The 25,033-nt window shown below is 42.5% G+C and overlaps 1 protein-coding gene across 1 annotated transcript in view; it reads right to left on the reverse strand.

Annotated features, from left to right (window-relative positions):
• Positions 1-12,103: 12,103 nt before the first annotated feature.
• LOC133574688 (protein FAM222A-like) overlaps positions 12,104-25,033 on the reverse strand; it is a 56,023-nt gene continuing 43,093 nt past the window's right edge. Inside the window, exon 3 of the mRNA XM_061926907.2 lies at positions 12,104-13,970. Coding sequence (XP_061782891.1) covers positions 12,808-13,970 — 1,163 coding nt within the window. The 3' untranslated portion in view covers positions 12,104-12,807. The remainder of the gene's footprint in view (positions 13,971-25,033) is intronic.

Genomic DNA, 25,033 nt, shown 5'->3' on the forward strand with positions numbered 1-25,033 from the left:
GGTTTATCAGCACGGCGCCCCAGGCCTGTCCTGGCAGATAAATAGGATGAAAAAAAGGCTGTATGTCCAAAGCTGGTGCACAATAGGCTTAAATCAGCAAATCACTCCCTGACACTGCCTCAATGACAACAACACTGACCTTTAGGCCTGAATTATTAGTTTGAGCAGCCCTACGTAGCTCTTTTATTCCCCACGGTGAATTAACCGCCTCCCGGCTAGGTCATTTTGTGTCGCAATAGACCTTCTGAGCGCCACAAGGCGTGCAGAGAGGTGTACAATAATGTTGCCTCGTCCTCAATGCGAAGATTCTGGTGTATTAACATGTCATTTACATGCATGTAGATTTATTCAAATGACATCGGCTTCAGCTCGCATCCATCTGGGCTCTAAATCCACCACAAAAGGTATGAGAATGATCTCTTTGCACTTTACATTATTCATGAAATTTGATTTATTTATGTATAAAATCGAGCATATTATATACACGTCAAAAACTGCTATATCCCAATGAAAAAAGATTGATTGCTTAGAAATAAAATTATAAGTTGAGTCCTCCTTGTTATGCTGTTGCAATAAAATTATTTTTTTTCTCAGCGTATCTGTACAAGTAGTGCATTTTGAAAAAAAAAAACTGGAAAGGATTGCTAGCTTAGTAGCAATATAACATACTTGCCAACCCTCCCGAATTTTCCGGGAGACTCCCGAAATTCAGCGCCTCTCCCGAAAACCTCCCGGGACAAATATTCTCCCGAAAATCTCCCGATTTTCAGCCGGAGCTGGAAGCCACGCCCCCTCCAGCTCCATGCGGACCTGAGTGAGGACAGCCTTTTTTCATGACGGGAGGACAACAGGGTGACAAGAACTAAATCATCCAGACTAGAGATAAATTGTATTATTATGTTTATTTTACCTAAAAATAAATATATTTATCAATTAAAAAAAAAAAAAAAAAATTAATACATTTTTACTATATTTTGCTAAAAACATCAAAGGTAATTGTATTTTTTTTGTATTTTTCGTGACTCCTTATTTCATCCAGCCATATAATTATACATTAAAATAAACATATTTGAAATAATTGATTTTAAATGATCATAATAATTCATTTAAAATGACCATATTTAATTATTAAAATAATTGCTTGTTTATCAACAACTTTAGCATTTTATTCATTACATTTTGAAACTCTCAGAAGCCAAGTTAAGATATATTCCTTAATATTTATTTATGCAAGTTTGAAGTATCAATTATCTAAACACAGTTTTGTTTGCATATTTTCAGTATGTATATATATATATATATATATATATATATATATATATATATATATATGCATATATATATATGTATAATATATATATATATATATATATACATATATATATATATATATATATATGTATATATATATATATGTATATATATATATATATATATATATATATATATATATATATATATATATATATATATATATATATATATATATATATATATATGTATATATATATATATGTATGTATGTATGAAATACTTGACTTGGTGAATTCTAGCTGTCAATATACTCCTCCCCTCTTAACCACGCCCCCACCCCCCACCTCCCGAAATCGGAGGTCTCAAGGTTGGCAAGTATGCAATACAATATAGCATGCAACAACTCGTTTTGTTCTAGAAATGGGAGTTACGGCTCTTCAAAGGCCTCGTCAAGACCACAGAACACTTTTCCACTTTGCATCAGTCCATCTTAGATGAGCTCGGGGCCCAGCGGAGCCGGCGGCGTTTCTGGGTGTTGTTGATAAATGGCTTTCGCTTTGCATAGTAGAGTTTTAACTTGCACTTACAGATGTAGCGACCAATTGTAGTTACTGACGGTGGTTTTCTGAAGTGTTCCTGAGCCCATGTGGTGATATCCTTTACACGTCGATGTCGCTTTTTTATTGCAGTACCGCCTAAGGCAGGGGTCGGCAACCCGCGGCTCTAGAGCCGCATGCGGCTCTTTAGCGCCGCCCTAGTGGCTCTCTGGAGCTTTTTCAAAAATGTATGAAAAATGGAAAAAGATGAAGGGGAAAAAAATTTTTTTGTTTTGTTTTAATATGGTTTCTGTAGGAGGACAAACATGACACAAACCTCCCTAATTGTTATAAATCCCACTGTTTATATTAAACATGCTTCACTGATTCGAGTATTTGGCGAGCGCCGTTTTGTCCTACTAATTTTGGCGGTCCTTGAACCCACCGTAGTTTGTTTACATGGAACATTTCTCCGACTTTCTAGGACGTGTTTTATGCCACTTCTTTTTCTGTCTCATTTGGTCCACCAAACTTTTAACGTTGTGCGTGAATGCACAAAGGTGAGTTTTGTTGATGTTATTGACTTGTGTGGAGTGCTAATCAGGCATATTTGGTCACTGCATGACTGCAAGCTAATCGATGCTAACATGCTATTTAGGCTAGCTCTATGTACATATTGCATCATTATGCCTCATTTGTAGCTATATTTGAGCTCATTTAGTTTCCTTTAAGTCCTCTTAATTCAATTTATATCTCATGACACACTATCTGTATGTAATATGGCTTTTAATTTTTTGCGGCTCCAGACAGATTTGTTTTTGTATTTTTGGTCCAATATGGCTCTTTCAACATTTTGTGTTGCCAGAACCCCTGGCCTAAGGGATCGAAGGTCTGTAATATCATCGCTTACGTGCAGTGATTTCTCCAGATTCTCTGAACTTTTTGATGATATTACGGTCCGTAGATGGTGAAATCCCTAAATTCCTTCATTGAGAAATGTTGTTCTTAAACTGTTCGACAATTTGTTGACAAAAGTGGTGACCCTCGCCCCATCCTTGTTTGTGAATGACTGAGCGTTTCATGGAAGCTGCTTTTATACCCAATCATGGCACCCACCTGTTCCCAATTAGCCTGTTCACCTGTGGGATGTTCCAAATAAGTGTTGGATGAGCATTCCTCAACGTTCTCAGTCTTTTTTGCCACTTGTGTCAGCTTTTTTTAAACATGTTGCAGACATCGAATTCCAAACGAGCTAATATTTGCAAAAAATAACAATGTTTTCCAGTTCAAACGTTAATTATCTTTTCTTTGCAGTCTATTCAATTGAATATAGGTTGAAAAGGATTTGCAAATCATTGTATTTTTATTTACCTTTTACACAATGTGCCAACTTCACTGGTTTTGGGTTTTGTAGTTTTCTATCAAGGAAACATGAAAAGCAAAATAAGTTAACTCATGTGATGAACCATATAAAAATACTGCATTAATCATGTGTGGCCCCCGGGGGCGTCATGAGTTGGGGGGGGTGTATAATGTAGCCCGGAAGAGTTAGGGCTGCATGGGATTCTGGGTATTTGTTCTGTTGTGTTTATTTTGTGTTAAGGTGCGGATGTTCTCCCGAAATGTGTTTGTCATTCTTGTTCGGTTTTGGTTCACAGTGTGGCGCATATTAGTAAGAGTGTTAAAGTTGTTTTGTACGGCCACCGTCAGTGTGACCTGTGTGGCTGTTGATCAAGTATGCCTTGCTGTCACCTACGTGTGCAGGCAGCAGTTGCATACAACATGTGGCTGGGCTGGCATGCTGTTAGTACAGGTTGTAGAGGGTGTTAAAAGCTGTACCATCACAGCACGCCCTTATTATAGTTGTTAGGGTGAAAATCTGAGAGTATTTGCCCCGGGAGATTTCTGGGAGAGGCACTGAAATCCGGAAGTCTCCCAGGAAAATCAGGAGGGGCGGTAAGTATGCAGCTGAGCCGCAACAGAGTGATCAAAGAGCCGCATGTGGCTCTGGAGCCGAGGGTTGCCGACCCCTGCCCTGGGAGAATGTATGATTTCTTGGCCATTCTTCAGAGAATATGAATGATAACACAAACACCTTTCTTCCACTCATGCTTAATGGTTGTGTGAAGCTATTTATTGGCAAACAACTGTGTTTACTCTTGTTAAATCAAAATGACAAAAGAAAGTACCCAAATGACCCTGATCAAAAGTTGACATACCCCAGTGACTTTGATCTGATAACATGCACAAAAGTTGACACAAACAGGTTTGAATGGCTAATCAAGGTTCCAATCCTCACCTGTGACATGTTTGTTTGTAATTAATGTGTGTGTATAAAAGAAAAGGTCAGTGAGTTTCTGGGCTTCTGACAGACCATTGCATCTTTCATCCAGTGCTGCACAGATGTTTCTGGATTCTGAGTCATGGGGAAGGCAAAAGAATTGTCAAAGGATCCGCGCGAAAAGGTAATTGAACTGCATAAAACAGGAAAGGGGTATAAAAAGATATCCAAGGAATTGAGAATGCCAATCAGCAGTGTTCAAACGCTGATTAAGAAGTGCAAAAAGAGGGATTCAGGTAGACCAGCAAAGATTTCAGCCACAACTGCCAGGAAAATAGTTCAAGATGCAAAGAAAAATCCACAAATAACTTCAGCTGGAATACAGGACTCTCTGAAAAATTGTGGTGTGGCTGTTTCAAGATGCACAATAAGGAGACACTTGAAGAAAAATGGGCTGCATGGTCGAGTGGCCAAAAAGTTAAATTTTGGTCTCATCGCTCCAAATTACTTTGTTCCAGAAGTTTTGAGGCTTGTCTCTGTGCTGTTTGGCGTAATGTAAGCGGGATACTTTGTGACATTTGCGCAGAAATTGCTTTTTTCTGGCCACTCGACCATGCAGCCCATTTTTCTTCAAGTGCCTCCTTATTGTGCATCTTGAAACAGGTGAGGATTGGAACCTTGATTAGCCATTCAAACCTGTTTGTGTCAACTTTTGTGCATGTTATCAGATCAAAGTCACTGGGGTATGTCAACTTTTGATCAGGGTCATTTGGGTACTTTCTTTTGTCATTTCTGATTTAAAAAGAGTAAACACAATTGTTTGCCAATAAATAGCTTCACACAACCATTAAGCATGAGTGGAAGAAAGGTGTTTGTGTTACCATTCATATTCTCTGAAGAATGGCCAAGAAATCATAAATTCTCCTAGGGCAGGGGTCGGCAACCCAAAATGTTGAAAGAGCCATATTGGACCAAAAATACAAAAACAAATCTGTCTGGAGCCGCAAAAAATTAAAAGCCATATTACATACAGATAGTGTGTCATGAGATATAAATTGAATTAAGAGGACTTAAAGGAAACTAAATGAGCTCAAATATAGCTACAAATGAGGCATAATGATGCAATATGTACATATAGCTAGCCTAAATAGCATGTTAGCATCGATTAGCTTGCAGTCATGCAGTGACCAAATATGCCTGATTAGCACTCCACACAAGTCAATAACATCAACAAAACTCACCTTTGTGCATTCACGCACAACGTTAAAAGTTTGGTGGACCAAATGAGACAGAAAAAGAAGTGGCATAAAACACGTCCTAGAAAGTCGGAGAAAGTTATACATGTAAACAAACTACGGTGAGTTCAAGGACCGCCAAAATTAGTAGGACAAAACGGCGCTCGCCAAATACTCGAATCAGTGAAGCATGTTTAATATAAACAGTGGGATTTATAACAATTAGGGAGGTTTGTGTCATGTTTGTCCTCCTACAGAAACCATATTAAAACAAAAAATATTTTTTTTCCCTTCATCTTTTTCCATTTTTCATACATTTTTGAAAAAGCTCCAGAGAGCCACTAGGGCGGCGCTAAAGAGCCGCATGCGGCTCTAGAGCCACGGGTTGCCGACCCCTGTCCTAGTGTATGCATACTTGCCAACCCTCCCGGATTTTCCGGGAGACTCCCGAAATTCAGCGCCTCTCCTGAAAACCTCCCGGGACAAATTTTCTCCCGAAAATCTCCCGAAATTCAGGCGGAGCTGGAGGCCACGCCCCCTCCAGCTCCATGCGGACCTGAGTGACGTGTTGACAGCCTGTTCACACGTCCGCTTTCCCACCATATAAACAGCTAATGATCGAGGGCGAGTTCTTGGTTTCTTATGTGGGTTTATTGTTAGGCAGTTTCATTAACATCCTCCCAGCGTGGAAACAACACACAACAACAGCAGTCAAGTTTTCGTCTACCGTAAAGCAGTTCGTCTGCCGTAAACAGCAATGTTGTGACACTTTTAAACAGGACAATACTGCCATCTACTGTACATGCATATGTGACCCACCCATAATGTGTCACATTTTTGTGTTGATTTATTTAGTTTATTTTGTGGTTTGAATTCGTTTTTGGAGCTGTCATTTCACATTTATCAGTATTCACATTGGTCAGTAGGGGGCAGTAGGGCGTTTCTTCCCAATTGAATGCTATCACCTGCAGACCGGAAGTGTCTTGTCATTCTGATGAGCGCGACCAGTCTGTGAACAATTGAAACGTCCTTTGTGCTTTTTCCTCCTGTATAACAGGTTAGTTTTGGTGAATCAACTCACTGAATAATATCCATGTGATCTTTATAAGTTTAAGTACACATTCTGATGGTGGAGCCTAACTCTGAAGTGTTTGTGAGTTGTAGTTTGTATTTGTGAATGAATCCAGTGCACAGCTGCAGTAATCAATACAAAAAGGCGACGTGAGTGCGCAATGTTTATATAGGAACTTCTGATCCTAATTCAGACTCCCAAATTAGAGCTCCCGTTTTCTTATTGATTTTATAATGTATATTTGTATAATGTGTGTGTTCTGAAATAGTGACAAGAGAATAGAACAAGGATGGACAATTCAACCCTTAACTCAACAATGAGTAGATGAGTGTTATGTGTGTGTATGTGTAAATAAATGAACACTGAAATTCAAGTATTTCTTTTATTTATTTATTTATATATATATATGTATACATATATATATATATATATATATATATATATATGTGTGTAATAAAAAAAATATATATATAGCTAGAATTCACTGAAAGTCAAGTATTTCTTATATATATATATATATATATATCTTAACCACGCCCCCAACCACGCCCCCCACCCCCCACCTCCCGAAATCGGAGGTCTCAAGGTTGGCAAGTATGGGTATGTAAACTTATGAGCACGACTGTATATATTATTTTACATGCAGTCGGGTTTCGGCCCTCAGCCAAAATATTTTTAGCCCAATGTGGCCCCCAAGTCAAAAAGTTTGGACACCCCGGACCTAGATTAATTACACATTTTGTTTTGACCGTACATGCTCTTTTACTTTCACAGCGGATCTACTTCAGATCAAATTACTCGCAATTGTTAAGCAAATAAATGACTTATGATATATAAAAAAAAAATTCTGGATGATAAGTTTGACAATCAAATTGCGATATTGGGTTCTTTTAATTTAAATGTGAGTAATAGCCTGTGATCAATCATGATTCTTCCTAATTAGGAAGCGTAATTAAATAATGATTTAAAAGCTGTAACGTGTATTATAAATAACACACAGTGACATTGAGTGGGTGTAGAAAACGTCATTTACTTGACAATCCTCATTAGGAAGCAGGAAGGGCTTTAAGGTCATAGAAACATACACTTCTGCACGTGTGGTCATTTCAACAACACACCTCATGTCTATAGATATAATAATTGCACTTCTTAATAATAGAGACTTTTGTTTCCATACACATCAACAGGCAGACATAAATAAATAAGTACACAACCAGTGCAGACACACACGAGGAAGTACCCACCATGACATTTGAATTGTGCGCCGTTTGGCACACAACATTCCAGAGAAAACTTTGTGTCAGCGTACACTCATCGGCCACAAAATTAGGTACACCTGCACAAAATATGACTGTATTAACCATTGAGCCCTTTCTACCAAAATGGTCTCTCTCATTGAAATAGTGTAACGTATATGTATTTAAGATTTTAACATGTTGAATCTTTTCAGAAACCTGAGACCTAACCATGGATAGATATACAGTACAGGCCAAAATTCAATGTGTTTTCTTTATTTTCATTGTAGATTGTCACTGAAGGCATCAAAACTATGAATGAACACATGTGGAGTTATGTTAAAAAAAGGTGAAATAACTAAAAACATGTTTTGTATTCTAGTTTCTTCAAAATAGCCACCCTTTGCTCCGATTACTGTTTTGCACGCTCTTGGCATTCTCTGGATGAGCTTCAAGCACACCTGTGAAGTGAAAACCATTTCAAGCATTTGAAGCTCATCAAGAGAATGCCAAGAGTGTGCAAAGCCGTAATCAGCTGTTTTTTTTTTTTCTTTAAAAGGGAACCTGTTTGATTATTTCCTCGTGGTCTAAATCAGAGGTCTTTAACATTCTCCAGGCCAAAGACCTCCAAAGTGATGGAGCGGGGACCGACTTACAGTACAGGCCAAAAGTTTGGATACACCTTCTCATTCACAACACTACTGATGGCATACTTGCCAACCTTGAAACCTCCGATTTCGGGAGGTGGGGGCTGGGGGGCGTGGTCAGGGGCGGGGCGGGGCGTGGTTGGGGGCGTGGTTAAGAGGGGAGGAGTATATTGACAGCTAGAATTCACCAAGTCAAGTATTTCATACAAATATATATATACAAAAAAAAATAATAATATATATATATATATATATATATATTCATCCTGAAAATATGCAAACAAAACTGTGTTTAGATAATTGATACTTCAAACTTGCATAAATAAATCTTAAGGAATATAACATAACTTGGCTTCTGAGAGCTTCAAAATGTAATGAATAAAATGCTAAAGTTGTTAAAAAACAAGCAATTATTTTAATAATTAAATATGGTCATTTTAAGTGAATTGTGATCATTTAAAATTAATTATTTCAAATATGTTTATTTTAATGTATAATTCTATGGCTGGATGTAATAAGGAGTCAGAAAAAATACAAATAAAAATACAATTAATTTTGATGTTTTTAGCAAAATATAGTAAAAATGTATTTAAAAAAAATAATTAATAAATATATTTATTTTTAGGTGAAATAAACATAATAATACAATTTATCTCTAGTCTGGATGATTTAGTTCTTGTTACCCTGTTGTCCTCTTGTGTGAAAAAAGGCTGTCCTCACTCAGGTCCGCATGGAGCTGGAGGGGGCGTGGCCTCCAGCTCCGGCTGAAAATCGGGAGATTCTCGGGAGAATATTTGTCCCGGGAGGTTTTCGGGAGAGGCGCTGAATTTCGGGAGTCTCCCTGAAAATTCGGGAGGGTTGGCAAGTATGACTGATGGTCCCAACCCCATTGATAAAGGAAGATATTCCACTAATCAATACGCCTGTGAAGTGAAAACCATTTCAGGCGACGAGAGAATGCCAAGAATGTGCAAAGCAGTAATCCGAGCATATAATATACAAGTAAAAAACTGCTGTATCCCAATGAAAAAAGATTGCTTAGAAATAAAATAAGTTGAGTCCTCCTTGTTATGCTGTTGCAATAAAACGGTTTAGTTTTTCACAATGTATCTGTACAAGTAGTGCATTTTGAAAAAGTGATGTTTCATTTTGAAAAAAAAAAAAAAACTGGAAAGGATTTCCCTACGCATTGATAGCTAGTAGACTTTAGTACACTGTAGCATGCAACAACTCTTTTTGTTCTAGAAATGGGAGTTACGGCTCTTTAAAGGCCTTGTCAAGACCACAGAACACTTTTCCACTTTGCATCGGTCCATCTTAGATGAGCTCGGGGCCCAGCGGAGCCGGCGGCGTTTCTGGGTGTTGTTGATAAATGGCTTTCGCTTTGCATAGGAGAGTTTTAACGTGCACTTACAGATGTAGCGACCGATTGTAGTTACTGACGGTGGTTTTCTGAAGTGTTCCTGAGCCCACGTGGTGGTATCCTTTACACGCTGATGTGGCTTTTTGATGCAGTGCCGCCTAGGAGATCGAAGGTCCGTAATATCATCGCTTACGTGCAAAGGGTGGCTATTTTGAAGAAACTAGAATACAAAACATGTTTTCAATTATTTCACCTTTTTTTGGTAAGTACATAACTCCACATGTGTTCATTCATAGTTTTGATGCCTTCAGTGACAATCTACAATGTAAATAGTCATGAAAATAAAGAAAACACATTGAATGAGAAGGTGTGTCCAAACTTTTGGCCTGTACTGAATATACACTCATGGTCAAAAGTTGACATCCACTTGTAAAGAACATCATGTCATGGCTGTCTTGAGTGTCCAATCATTTCTACAACTCTTATTTTTTTGTGATAGAGTGATTGGAGCACATACTTGTTGGTCACAAAAAAACATTCATGAAGTTTGGTTCTTTTATGAATTTATTTTGGGTATTGTGGCCAAACAGCACAATTTTTGTTTCATCTGACATCACATGGACAAAGATAAGACCTTCTGGAGGAAAGTTCTGTGGTCAGATGAAACAAAAATGGAGCTGTTTGGCCACAATACCCAGCAATATGTTCGGAGGAGAAAAAGGTGAGGCTTTTAATCCCAGGAACACTATTCCTACCGTCAAGCATGGTGGTGGTAGTATTATGCTCTGGGCCTGTTTTGCTGCCAATGGAACTGGTGCTTTACAGAGAGTAAATGGGACAATGAAAAAGGAGGATTACCTCCAAATTCTTCAGGACAACCTAAAATCATCAGCCCGGAGGTTGGGTCTTGGGCGCAGTTGGGTGTTCCAACAGGACAATGACCCTAAACACATGTCAAAAGTGGTAAAGGAATGGCTAAATCAGGCTAGAATTAAGATTTTAGAATGGCTTTCCCAAAGTCCTGACTTAACCTCTTAAGGCCCAAGCTGTTTGTTTACATGTTTTTGTTTATTTCTCTTTGCTATTTGGGCTTATTGGACCCTAATTAGAATAAAAACTAAAAATCATCTTTTTATATGATGTACTTAATAAGTACACAAATGTGTACTTCATGTGTAGTGACATGCACATTTTTTATTTTTACACTTTTTTTTCCAAATTCCATTGTATGTTATACTCTTCTGACACCACCAGATGGCAGTGTAAGTGTCCACATAAGCGGCCATAAGACCCCAATTCAGTAGTGTACACAATTTTGGAAATAAAGAGCTAAAAGGTGCTGTCCACGCATGTGGCCACTAAGGCCTTTAGAGGTTAAACGTGTGGACAATGCTGAAGAAACAAGTCCATGTCAGAAAACCAACACGTTTAGCTGAACTGCACCAATTCTGTCAAGAGGAGTGGTCAAAAATTCAAGCAGAAGCTTGTGGATGGCTACCAAAAGCAAGGGACATGTAAGCAAATATTAACATTGCTGTATGTATACTTTTGACCCAGCACATTTGCTCACATTTTCAGTCGACCCATAATAAATTCATACTACTCAGTGGCCTAGTGGTTAGAGTGTCCGCCCTGAGATCGGTAGGTTGTGAGTTCAAACCCCGGCCGAGTCATACCAAAGACTATAAAAATGGGACCCATTACCTCCCTGCTTGGCACTCAGCATCAAGGGTTGGAATTGGGGGTTAAATCTCCAAAAATTATTCCTGGGCGCGGCCACTGCTACTGCTCACTGCTCCCCTCACCTCCCATGACATTATGTTCTTTACAAGTGTATGTAAACTTTTGACCACGACTGTATATATATTTTGTATTCATTTGTTGATATATTCATGTTTTTACATTTTTGGGGCAAAACCATCATGATTGCAGTATTTTTAGATAATTTCTTTATAGTCCATCCATCCATCCATCTTCTTCCGCTTATCCGAGATCGGGTCGCGGGGGCAGCAGCCTAAGCAGGGAAGCCCAGACTTCCCTCTCCCCAGCCACCTCGTCCAGCTCTTCCTGTGGGACCCAGAGGCGTTCCCAGGCCAGCCGGGAGACATAGTCTTCCCAACGTGTCCTGGGTCTTCCCCGTGGCCTCCTACCGGTCGGACGTGCCCTAAACACCTCCCTAGGGAGGCGTTCGGGTGGCATCCTGACCAGATGCCCGAACCACCTCATCTGGCTCCTCTCCATGTGGAGGAGCAGCGGCTTTACTTTGAGCTCCCCCCCGGATGACAGAGCTTCTCACCCTATCTCTAAGGGAGAGCCCCAAACTCATTTCCGCCGCTTGTACCCGTGATCTTGTCCTTTCGGTCATAACCCAAAGCTCATGACCATAGGTGAGGATGGGAACGTAGATCGACCGGTAAATTGAGAGCTTTGCCTTCCGGCTCAGCTCCTTCTTCACCACAACGGATCGATACAGCGTCCGCATTACTGAGGACGCCGCACCGATCCGCCTGTCGATCTCACCATCCACTCTTCCCTCACTCGTGAACAAGACTCCGAGGTACTTGAACTCCTCCACTTGGGGCAAGATCTCCTCCCCCAACCCGGAGATGGCACTCCACCCTTTTTCCGGGCGAGAACCATGGACTCGGACTTGGAGGTGCTGATTCTCATCCCAGTCGCTTCACACTCGGCTGCGAACCGATCCAATTGGACTTAATCAGTCTAAGTTAATCCAATTATCCTTAAAAGCGACTGATATATTGAGGATCAAAAATGCAGAATGTCCATGTTCGATACCCTAACGGTGCCTCAAGAGTTAATGGAAATGTACATTTAGAACGAGTTGTGTGTTCGTAGTGTACCTAATGTAGTGGCCGGTAAATGTATCTTAGCAAAAGGGAACATTCTGCTTGATTCAGACGACATACAAATGATATAAAAAGGTGACAAAGAAGACATACCACACACCCTCAAACTATCTCCGCCCTAAGAATCATATTGCAGAAGTAAAAAAAAAAAAAAGTAGCGTTACCAGAGCTGCTTTCAAGATTCAAGTAACTTTATTGTTCCTGTAACCTGCAGAGCGTTCACTTGTCACGGCAAACGATGAGTAGCGCAGGTGTCGTGACTGAGGAGTAATGGCAGCTGATGATGTTCCTGTCTTGCGGTGCGACGACGAGGCGTCTCATCTGTAGACGGGCAGCTGGATGTGGGCGTGAAGATGAGGCTGCTGGTGGTGCTCCAGCATCTGCGTGGCCTCGTAGGCGCGGCCCAGCATGCTCTCTTTGATGCAGGGCGGGTGGATCTCGCTGATGAGGCACTCCAGAGACTGCAGACTCCTGCTGAGCGCCGCGGCGTGGCACACGCTGGCGCCCGGCGGCCCGCAGCAGAGGTTTTGGTCCGCGCCGTAGACCTGAGCGTGAGCGAGGAGAGGGGCGGGCTGAAAATGCGTCTGGTAGGGGTTGGGGTGGAGGCGGGGATGCTGGGCCGCCATCGTGCCCGTGACAAGCACCTGAGGAGTGTAGCAGTCGCCGCTGGGCGTGGCGGCGGCGACGCCGCCGTCCCAAAAGTGTCGCATGGAGAAGTGACCCTGCATGGCGCCCAGTCGCTCCCGGCCCGCGTTGGGAGGGTGCAACCCGTACGAGGACGGCAAAGGGAGGCAGCTGTCGGGTGATTGTCCGATGCCGTACATCCTGGTCGGATACATGTGATGCTGCCACGCCGTGTAGTCGCCCACGTGGGCGGCGCTCTGCGTGGGCAGCACCGCCCCGCTGAACGCCATGCCGCTCTGCGGCGGCGGGACGTTCGCGACGTAGTCCGAGTGGGCCACCGCGGCGGCCGCCACTTCGCCCCCGAGCTGCGGAGGCGCCACCCCAGGGCAGCGGGGGACCTTGCTCAGCTGCCTCATCAGGCTCTGAACCTCCACCAGCTCCGGGCGAGAAAGCAGGCTGGGGTCTGCGGTGCTCGGACAGAGCGTCTCCACCGGGACATCCGGGGGCTTACAGGCGTTCACGTGGTACGCCTTGTGCCTGATGGAGTAGCCGTTATTCAGAGTTTTATACGGCGCCATGCAGGCGTGTTTAGTCCTTCTTCCCTCACAGTTCTTCACCACGCTTTTGGCCGCGCTTGTTGTCGCCTTCCCGATGGCCAACAAACCGCGGTGGCAGGACTGCGAGTACGGGCTGTAGCTCTGGCCGGTGGTGTCCAGGCCGTTCACCGTCTTGCTCAGCTGTTTGTGTTGTGGCACCCGGATGTCGGACGGGAAGATCTTGATGGAGAGCGGACTGTTGGCGATCTTCTTGGCGAAGGCGTCCAGCTCGGCGGGAGAAGGGTACCGTGAAGGATCGCCTGGGAAACGGGAAGAGAAAGAAGGTGTCAGTCTTTGGCAAGAAATCTGCGTTCAAAGAACTCCGGCTTATTAGTGATTCCCAGAGCCCAAAAAAAGTCTGCGGGCTATAGAGCGTTTTCTATTGAGGCTCCAGTACTCTGGAATGCCCTCCCGGTAACAATTAGAGATGCTACTTCAGTAGAAGCATCTTAAAATTCATTTGTATACTCTAGCCTTTAAATAGACCCCCTTTTTAGACCAGTTGATCTGCCGTTTCTTTTCGTTTCTGCTCTGCCCCCCACTCCCTTGTGGAAGGGCGATCTATTATGTTAGATCCACTATGGACTGGACTCTCACACTATTATGTTTAATCCACTATGGACTGGACTCTCACACTATTATGTTAGATCCACTATGGACTGGACTCTCACACTATTATGTTAGATCCACTATGGACTGGACTCTCACGTTATTATGTTAGATCCACTATGGACTGGACTCACACTATTATGTTAGATCCACTATGGACTGGACTCTCTCACTATTATGTTAGATCCACTATGGACTGGACTCTCACACTATTATGCTAGATCCACTATAGACTGGACTCTCAAACTATTATGCTAGATCCACTATGGACTGGACTCTCACACTATTATGTTGGATCCACTATGGACTGGACTCTCTCACTATTATGTTAGATCCACTATGGACTGGACTTTCATTATTATGTTAGATCCACTTTGGACTGGACTCTCACAATATTATGTTAGATCCACTATGGACTGGACTCTCACACTATTATGTTAGATCCACTATGGACTGGACTCTCACTATTATGTTAGATCCACTATGGACTGGACTCTCACACTATTATGTTAGATCCACTATGGACTGGACTCTCACAATATTATGCTAGATCCAGTATGGACTGGACTTTCACAATATTATGTTAGATCCACTATGGACTGGACTCTCACACTATTAAGTTAGATCCACTATGGACTGGACTCTCACTATTATGTTAGATCCACTATGGACTGGACTCTCACACTATTATGTTAGATCCACTATGGACTGGACTCTCACTATTATGTTAGATCCACTATGGACTGGACTCTCACTATTATGTTAGATCCACTATGGACTGGACTTTCACAATATTATGCTAGACCCACTCGACGTCCATTGCATCCGGTTTGCCCACATCTGCGGTCCTCTCCAAGGTTTCTCATAGTCATTCACATTGACATCCCACTGGGTTGTGAGTTTTTCCTTGCCCTTATGTGGGATCTGAACTGATGGTGTCGTTGTGGCTTGTGCAGCCCTTTGAGACACTTGTGATTTAGGGCTGTATAAGTAAACATTGATTGATTGTTGACTGTGACTGAGTCACGGTCAAGCTTCTGTCAATGATCTGAATCGAGATGATTCCTGTCTTTGAGCTTCTCCTTTCATGCCGATCCGTGATGGAAACATGAGCGAGAGTACTCCAGATTGAATTGTGAGGCTGGAATCAAACGCCATTATTCTGGTCATTTCATGGCTGCTTAACGCCGAGCCACGCAGTAAAGGTTGAAAAAGGCGGCCCCGTTTAAAACAATAAATGAACCAGGCTTGTAAATTACAGCGGTTCATGAAGACTAAGCGCTCAAATTAAACTCTGACGCGCTGCATTGGATCGTAGCAGGTGAGGAGAAAAAGCTGTAATCCGCAATAAGGACCAAAAAAAAAAAAAAAAAACGACACTTCATTTAATTTCCAATAACAGAAGCAATTCCAGCTTTGCGGGGGAAGAGAGCTGCCGCGCCTGAAATTGATTTGGGAGTTTATTTCATTTCAGGCCCACGCCGGGCGAGACCGTCCCCTTCCACCCACCCTGAAAATGATTCAATCCACACCATCCAGCCCACCAAAGAAATAAATTGGCTGTTTAAGATGGAGGAGCGGAGGCAGAGGAGAAGTGTTGAAGCTAACTAACTAAAAGGGAATTCTGCGAGAGGAAAAAAACCACCAAGCAATAATATTGCTCATTAGAGAAACAATAACATCCTGGATGTCGGCAGAGACCTCTATAGTGCTTACCAAGGACTCTCTCAGGCCACACACGCTCTTCTTGGGCCCACTTAACACCTGAAGTCAAGTCGGCACATTTTGGCTTCACGCTCACGTTCAATACTCTTACTTCCCCTCCTACTCCCGAGAACATTCTCCTGCGTACCACCACCGTAGTGGGAGTAAACCAGAGATGTCCGATAATGGCTTTTTTGACAATATTCCGATATCGTCCAACTCTTAACTACCGATTCCGATATATACAGTCGTGGAATTAACACATTATTATGCCTAATTTTGTTGTGATGCCCCGCTGGATGCATTAAACAATGTAACAAGGTTTTCCAAAATAAATCAAGTCAAGTTATGGAAAAAAATGCCAACATGGCACTGCCATATTTATTATTGAAGTCACAAAGTGCATTATTTTTTTTAAACATGCCTCAAAACAGCAGCTTGGAATTTGGGACATGCTCTCCCTGAGAGAGCATGAGGAGGTTGAGGTGGGCTGGGTTGGAGGGGGGCTGGTGGTGTATATTGTAGCGTCCCGGAAGAGTTAGTGCTGCAAGGGCTTCTGGGTATTTGTTCTGTTGTGTTTATGTTGTGTTACGGTGCGGATGTTCTCTCGAAATGTGTTTGTCATTCTTGTTTGGTGTGGGTTCACAGTGTGGCGCATATTTGTAACAGTGTTAAAGTTGTTTATACGGCCACCCTCAGTGTGACCTGTATGGCTGTCGACCAAGTTCGCATTGCATTCACTTGTGAGCGTGTCAAAAGCCGTAGATATTATGTGACTGGGCCGGCACGCAAAGGCAGTGCCTTCAAGGTTTGTTGGCGCTCTGTACTTCTCCCTACGTCCATGTACACAGCGGCGTTTTAAAAAGTCATAAATTTGACTTTTTGAAACCGATACCGATAATTTCCGATATTACATTTTAAAGCATTTATCGGCCGATAATATCGGCAGTCCGCTATTATCGGACATCTGAGAGAGCATGAGGAGGTTGAGGTGGGCTGGGTTGGAGGGGGGCGGTTGGTGTATATTGTAGCGTACCGGAAGAGTTAGTGCTGCAAGGGGTTCTGGGTATTTGTTCTGTTGTGTTTATGTTGTGTTACGGTGCGGATGTTCTCCCGAAATGTGTTTCTCATTCTTGTTTGGTGTGGGTTCACAGTGTGGCGCATATTTGTAACAGTGTTAAAGTTGTTTATACGGCCACCCTCAGTGTGACCTGTATGGCTGTCGACCAAGTTTGCCTTGCATTCACTTGTGAGCGTGTCAAAAGCCGTAGATATTATGTGACTGGGCCGGCAGTGCCTTCAAGGTTTATTGCCGCTCTGTACTTCTCTCTACGTCCGTGTACTTGGTCAACAGCCATACAGGTCACACTGAGGGTGGCCGTATAAACAACTTTAACACTGTTACAAATATGTGCCACACTGTGAACCCACACCAAACAAGAATGACAAACACATTTCGGGAGAACATCCGCACCGTAACACAACAGAACAAATACCCAGAACCCCTTGCAGCACTAACTCTTCCGGGACGCTAAAATATACGCCCTCCGCTTGGAAAGTCTTGACAAGCCAATTTTTATTGTTCTATTGGCAGATAATTTTGCTTAGTTCAAATAAAATACCCCTCATTTTTGTATATTTTTTTTCTTGTTTTTGAACACCGACTTTTTACAGTGCAGGTCTGGTCTAAAGTGGTCGACTTTCCCACTTGGTTTTTTTTCTGACTTTTTGATGTGTTCCTGCCCTTATTCAGACTGCCAAAGTGTGGCTCTTAGACTCACTTCTGGCGTTAAAACCAGCTGACAAGTACAAACCCCGTTTCCATATGAGTTGGGAAATTGTGTTAGATGTAAATATAAACGGAATACAATGATTTGCAAATCCTTTTCAACCCATATTCAGTTGAATGCACTACAAAGACAACATATTTGATGTTCAAACTCATAAACTTTTTTTTTTTTTTGCAAATAAAAATTAACTTAGAATTTCATGGCTGCAACACGTGCCAAAGTAGTTGGGAAAGGGCATGTTCACCACTGTGTTACATTGCCTTTCCTTTTAACAACACTCAGTAAACGTTTGGGAACTGAGAAGACACATTTTTAAGCTTCTCAGGTGGAATTATTTCCCATTCTTGCTTGATGTACAGCTTAAGTTGTCAACAGTTCGGGGGTCTCCGTTGTGGTATTTTAGGCTTCATAATGCGCCACACATTTTCAATGGGAGACAGGTCTGGACTACAGGCAGGCCAGTCTAGTACCCACACTCTTTTACTATGAAGCCACCTTGGTGTAACACGTGGCTTGGCATTGTCTTGCTGAAATAAGCAGGGGCGTCCATGATAATGTTGCTTGGATGGCAACATATGTTGCTCCAAAACCTGTATGTACCTTACAGCATTAATGGCGCCTTCACAGATGTGTAAGTTACCCATGTCTTGGGCACTAATACACCCCCGTACCATCACAGATGCTGGCTTTTCAACTTTGCGCCTATAACAATCCGGATGTTTCTTTTCCTCTTTGGTCCGGAGGACACGACGTCCACAGTTTCCAAAAACAATTTGAAATGTGGACTCGTCAGACCACAGAACACTTTTCCACTTTGTATCAGTCCATCATAGATGAGCTCAGGCCCAGCGAAGCCGACAGCGTTTCTGGGTGTTGTTGATAAACGGTTTTCGCCTTGCATAGGAGAGTTTTAACTTGCCCTTACAGATGTAGCGACCAACTGTAGTTATTGACAGCGGGTTTCTGAAGTGTTCCTGAGCCCATGTGGTGATATCCTTTACACACTGATGTCGCTTGTTGATGCAGTACAGCCTGAGGGATCGAAGGTCACGGGCTTAGCTGCTTACGTGCAGTGATTTCTCCAGATTCTCTGAACCCTTTGATGATATTACGGACCGTAGATGGTGAAATCCCTAAATTCCTTGCAATAGCTGGTTGAGAAAGGTTTTTCTTAAACTGTTCAACAATTTGCTCACGCATTTGTTGACAAAAGTGGTGACCCTCGCTCCATCCTTGTTTGTGAACGACTGAGCATTTCATGGAATCTACTTTTATACCCAATCATGGCACCCACCTGTTCCCAATTTGCCTGCTCACCTGTGGGATGTTCCAAATAAGTGTTTGATGAGCATTCCTCAACTTTATCAGTATTTATTGCCACCTTTCCCAACTTCTTTGTCACGTGTCGCTGGCATCAAATTCTAAAGTTAATGATTATTTGCAAAAAAAAAAAAATGTTTATCAGTTTTAACATCAAATATGTTGTCTTTGTAGCATATTCAACTGAATATGGGTTGAAAAGGATTTGCAAATCATTGTATTCCGTTTATATTTACATCTAACACAATTTCCCAACTCATATGGAAACGGGGTTTGACACACACACACTGTGTTAAAAGACCCACCAGCATAAATGAAGGTCTTACGGTCCCGGTTCTAATAACGTTTCTGGACCTCTATGCAAAAGTACAAAAGCATTTCTGTCCTTTCGCAAGTTGAATATTTATGAAGGTAAATGACAAGAGTAGGCGGTTCTCATGGGGGGGGGGGAAAAAGAGTGCAATGATGCATTCAAAAGCATAATTGCAGAAAAGTGCTCTATTTTCCATGCCAGCTGATGTCGGCCAATTATGGGGAAAGACGGCTAATTTAGCAAGAAGAATTCAAAGATGGAGTGAAAATGTCAGCCTGTGTGTGGGTCTTTGCTGTTGTTAGGCCAGAGATTAGAGCTCTGTCAGCGCCGCCGAGACACAACACAGCTGCACTTCCCACTGCGGCTGCATGGCTGCAACGCTGCCATGGAAACCTCATTAGCTAATAGGCCTGCTTGCCCTTCATCCCCGCCTCCTCCATGCTGCACATATTTATCACTCCACCACAGCAGCGAGGTGAAAAGGTGCAAACTGAGGCCAATCTTTAGGGCTTTTCTGTATCAGTCAGTGTGTTGTCGTCATCTTCCCCATAGTGTGTGTTCATCACACTCACATTCCCGGTGAGCGATGACACACCTGTGCAGGCTTCCGAGTCTTTGACGTTTACCACTCAGGATAAAGTCACAGCAGTGAAAATGTAAAATATTTGATCAGTTTTCACTTGTTTTAGAGCAATCTCAGGCTTTAATCAAAAGTTTATTGGAAGTTTGCTAGCCTGGACGCTGCAATTTAAAAAGTTGAAAAGTGTGTTTAGTAAGCCCCCACGGGGTTTGTTAATGAGCTGCGTCCACACCTGTCTCACCAGAGTGTGTTTCCAAGAAGCACTCTTGTGTATTTTGTCCACTTTACATATGCACTTATAAGAGATGCCACATCCATATCAGGGGTCATTAAAGGGGAACATTATCACCAGACCTATGTAAGCGTCAATATATACCTTGTAGAGATGCGCAGATAGGCAATTATTTCATCCGCAACCGCATCAGAAAGTCGTCAACCATCCGCCATCCACCCGATGTAACATTTGATCAGAACCGCACCCGCCCGTTGTTATATATCTAATATAGACGATGCAAGGCATTAGTGAGGTTATAAAGCTTTTGCCTGTTAAAGAAAGGAGACTGATCCAATGCAGCACAGACATTCGCGTGCCACGCTGTCACGACCCAGACGCACACCAGTGCGCAATCATATGGGAGCCGCGCTGAGCGCACCTCCAAGCGCGTCTCGCTGCCGGCGACGGCCGGGTATATGGGCCCGACGCTCCAGCGCCATCCATTTTCAGGGCTAGTTGATTCGGCAGGTGGGTTGTTACACACTCCTTAGCGGGTTCCGACCTCCATGGCCACCGTCCTGCTGTCTATATCAACCAGGGTGAGCCCCACCCCTTTCGTGAGCGCACTGCGCGCGGAGTGACCCCTGTTACGCGCCCCCGGCAACAGGGGTGGCGGGCAGGTAAGCTGCGCGTGACGCCAGCCGCGGCGAAGGCGGACGAGGCGGGGTGTCGGTGCAGTGGGCGCGGTGGTGACCCTGGACGTGCGTCGGGCCCTTCTCGCGGATCGCCTCAGCTACGGCTCCCGGTGGGGCCCTCTCGGGGGAAGGGGCCTCGGTCCCGGACCCTGGCGAGGCGTCGGGGGCCTTCTCCGCTCCGTAAAAGTGTCCATCTCTTTTCTTTTTTTTTTCTTCTGTTGTGGCATATGCTGCAGGTGCCTGCTCGTTTTTCGTATGTGGGTAACAACATTTAACTATGTATATATATTTCCGAATTGGTTTAACTGCCACCCGCCTGAATCTATTTAAAATCTAATTTTTTTTAATTTCAACCGCCCGACCCGACCCGACCCGACCCGCGGATAAAATCAAATTTTTTTAAATTTCATCCGCCCGATCCGCGGATAATCCGCGGTTGTGCCCGCAAACCGCGCATCTCTAATACCTTGATGCAGAAAAAAGACCATATATTTTTTTAACCGATTTCCGAACTCTAAAGGGGTGAATTTTGGCGAATTAAATATTCACTCTCGGAGCGATGACGTCACAACGTCAAACACCGAGTCAAATCAGCTCTGTTATTTTCCGTTTTTTCGACTGTTTTCCGTACCTTGGAGACATCATGCCTCGTCGGTGTGTTGTCGGAGGGTGTAACAACACCAACAGGGACGGATTCAAGTTGCACCAGTGGCCCAAAGATGCGAAAGTGGCAAGAAATTGGACGTTTGTTCCGCACACTTTACCGACAAAAGCTATGCTACGACAGAGACGGCAAGAATGTGTGGATATCCTGCGACACTCAAAGCAGATGCATTTCCAACGATAAAGTCAAAGAAATCTGCCGCCAGACCCCCATTGAATCTGCCGGAGTGTGTGAGCAATTCAGGGACAAAGGACCTCGGTAGCATGGCAAGCAATGGCGGCAGTTTGTTCCCGCAGACGAGCGAGCTAAACCCCATATCGACCCTAGCTTCCCTGGCCTGCTGACATCAACTCCAGAACTGGACAGATCAGCTTTCAGGAAAAGAGCGCGGATGAGGGTATGTCTCCAGAATATATTAATTGATGAAAACTGGGCTGTCTGCACTCTCAAAGTGCATGTTGTTGCCAAATGTATTTCATATGCTGTAAACCTAGTTCATAGTTGTTAGTTTCCTTTAATGCCAAACAAACACATACCAATCGTTGGTTAGAAGGCGATCGCCGAATTCGTCCTCGCTTTCTCCCGTGTCGCTGGCTGTCGTGTCGTTTTCGTCGGTTTCGCTTGCATACGGTTCAAACCGATATGGCTCAATAGCTTCAGTTTCTTCTTCAATTTCGTTTTCGCTACCTGCCTCCACACTACAACCATCCGTTTCAATACATTCGTAATCTGTTGAATCGCTTAAGCCGCTGAAATCCGAGTTTGAATCCGAGCTAATGTCGCTATAGCTTGCTGTTCTTTCCGCCATGTTTGTTTGAGTTGGCTTCACTATGTGACGTCACAGGAAAATGGACGGGTGTTTATAACGATGGTTAAAATCAGGCACTTTGAAGCTTTTTTTAGGGATATTGCGTGATGGGTCAAATTTTGAAAAAAACGTCGAAAAATAAAATAAGCCACTGGGAACTGAATTTTAATGGTTTTAACAATTCTGAAATTGTGATAATGTTCCCCTTTAACATTTTGGTGAACTTTTCCCACTACAGAGGGGCCTGGGACCACTTAAATATTAGCACGAGAGATGTCCGATAATGGCTTTTTTGCCGATATTCCGATATTGTCCAACTCTTAATTACCGATTCCGATATCAACCGATACAGATATATACAGTCGTGGAATTAACACATTATTATGCCTAATTTTGTTGTGATGCCCCGCTGGATGCATTAAACAATGTAACAAGGTTTTCCAAAATAAGTCAACTCAAGTTATGGAAAAAAAATGCCAACATGGCACTGCCATATTTATTATTGAAGTCACAAAGTGCATTATTTTTTTTTTAACATGCCTCAAAACAGCAGCTTGGAATTTGGGAGATGCTCTCCCTGAGAGAGCATGAGGAGGTTGAGGTGGGCGGTGTTGGGGGGGACGGGTAGGGGGCAGCGGGGGGTGTATATTGTAGCGTCCCGGAAGAGTTAGTGTTGCAAGGGGTTCTGGGTATTTGTTCTGTTGTGTTACGGTGCGGATGTTCTCCCGAAATGTGTTTGTCATTCTTGTTTGGTGTGGGTTCACAGTGTGGCGCATATTTGTAACAGTGTTAAAGTTGTTTATACGGCCACCCTCAGTGTGACCTGTATGGCTGTTGACCAAGTATGATTTGCATTCACTTGTGTGTGTGTGTGAAAAGCCGTAGATATTATGTGACTGGGCCGGCACGCAAAGGCAGTGCCTTTAAGGTTTATTGGTGCTCTGTACTTCTCCCTACGTCCGTGTACACAGCAGCGTTTTAAAAAGTCATACATTTTACTTTTTGAAACCGATAGCGATAATTTCCGATATCACATTTTAAAGCATTTATCGGCCGATAATATCGGCAGTCCGATATTATCGGACATCTCTAATTAGCACTGAATTAGTAATCTTACTCTTGGTTTTAATCGTATTCAATAATTGTGTGAATGCTCAAGTATGGTTCTCTACACCAAAATTCATCTATTTATTCAACTTCTTCTTCTCCAGATTTTGCCGCACTCTACATTCCACATTTTTCCGTTCCAACTTCAAACTGTTCAGCCTATTCGGGAATCGCGGGCTTTCCCTTGACAAATTCCTAAAATTCCCAAATTTCCCGGAATTCCAGGTTTTGCGGGACATTTTTCCCATTCAAAAGGAATTAGCCATTTTTCAAACTTCCACCATTTCCACATTTTTCAACCTATTCAAACCATTCCACCTTCAATTGAAATTTTTATGACGACTACTCCGTCCACATTTTTCAACCGTTCCACCGTGCAAACATTCCTCTTAATCAGGACGAAAAACAAAGTTGTTTTTCGAACTAGAAAAATTCCCGGTTTACCCAAAATTCCAGGAATTCCTTAATACCATTTCTCAATTAAAAATGTTACCACTACAACATTTCTCGACCAATTTGAAAAATTCCAACACCAACCATTTCAACTCATTCAAACCATCCAAGTTTTTTACAATTTTCTAAAAAATTCCCGCTTTTCCCGAAATTCCCAAATTTTTGGGAACTTCCCATTGAAATCAATGAGACATTCTTCAAAGTTCCACAACTCCCACATTTTTCATCTGATTCCAACTGTTCCAACTTCAAAATATTCAGCCTATTCGGGAATCGCGGGCTTTCCCTTGACAAATTCAAAAAATTCCCAGATTTCCCAGAATTGCAGGTTTTCCGGGACATTTTTCCCATTAAAAATGAATTGGTCATTTTTCAAACTTCCACCATTTCCACATTTTTCAACCTATTTAAACCATTCCACCTTCAAAACATTCCACTCATCCTGGACATTCAAACTATCATTTTTCCAAGTAAAAAAAAATTCCAGGAATTCACGTTTTTTCAAACCCTTTTTTCTGGTGACTACTCCTTCCACATTTTTCAACCCACTTCAACCGTTCCACCGTCCAAACATTCCTCTTAATCAGGACAAAAAACAAAGTTGTTTTACGAACTGGAAAAATTCCCGGTTTACCCAAAATTCCAGGTATTCTTTAATACAATTTCTCAATTAAAAATATTACCACTTCAACATTTCTCGACCAATTTGAAAAATTCCAACACCAACCATTTCAACTCATTTAAACCATCCAAGTTTTTTTTTACAATTTTCTAAAAAATTACCGCTTTTCCCGAAATTCCCAAATTTTTGGGAACTTCCCATTGAAATCAATGAGACATTCTTCAAAGTTCCACAAATCCCACATTTTTCATCTGATTCCAACTGTTCCAACTTCAAACTGTTCAGCCTAGTCGGGAATCGCGGGCTTTCCCTTGACAAATTCCAAAAATTACCAGATTTCCCAGAATTCCAGGTTTTCCGGGACATTTTTCTCATTCAAAATGAATTAGCCATTTTTCAAACTTCCACCATTTCCACATTTTTCAACCTACTCAAACCATTCCA

This window comes from Nerophis lumbriciformis, linkage group LG32 (assembly GCF_033978685.3).
Source record: "Nerophis lumbriciformis linkage group LG32, RoL_Nlum_v2.1, whole genome shotgun sequence".
Taxonomy (NCBI): Eukaryota; Metazoa; Chordata; class Actinopteri; order Syngnathiformes; family Syngnathidae; genus Nerophis; species Nerophis lumbriciformis.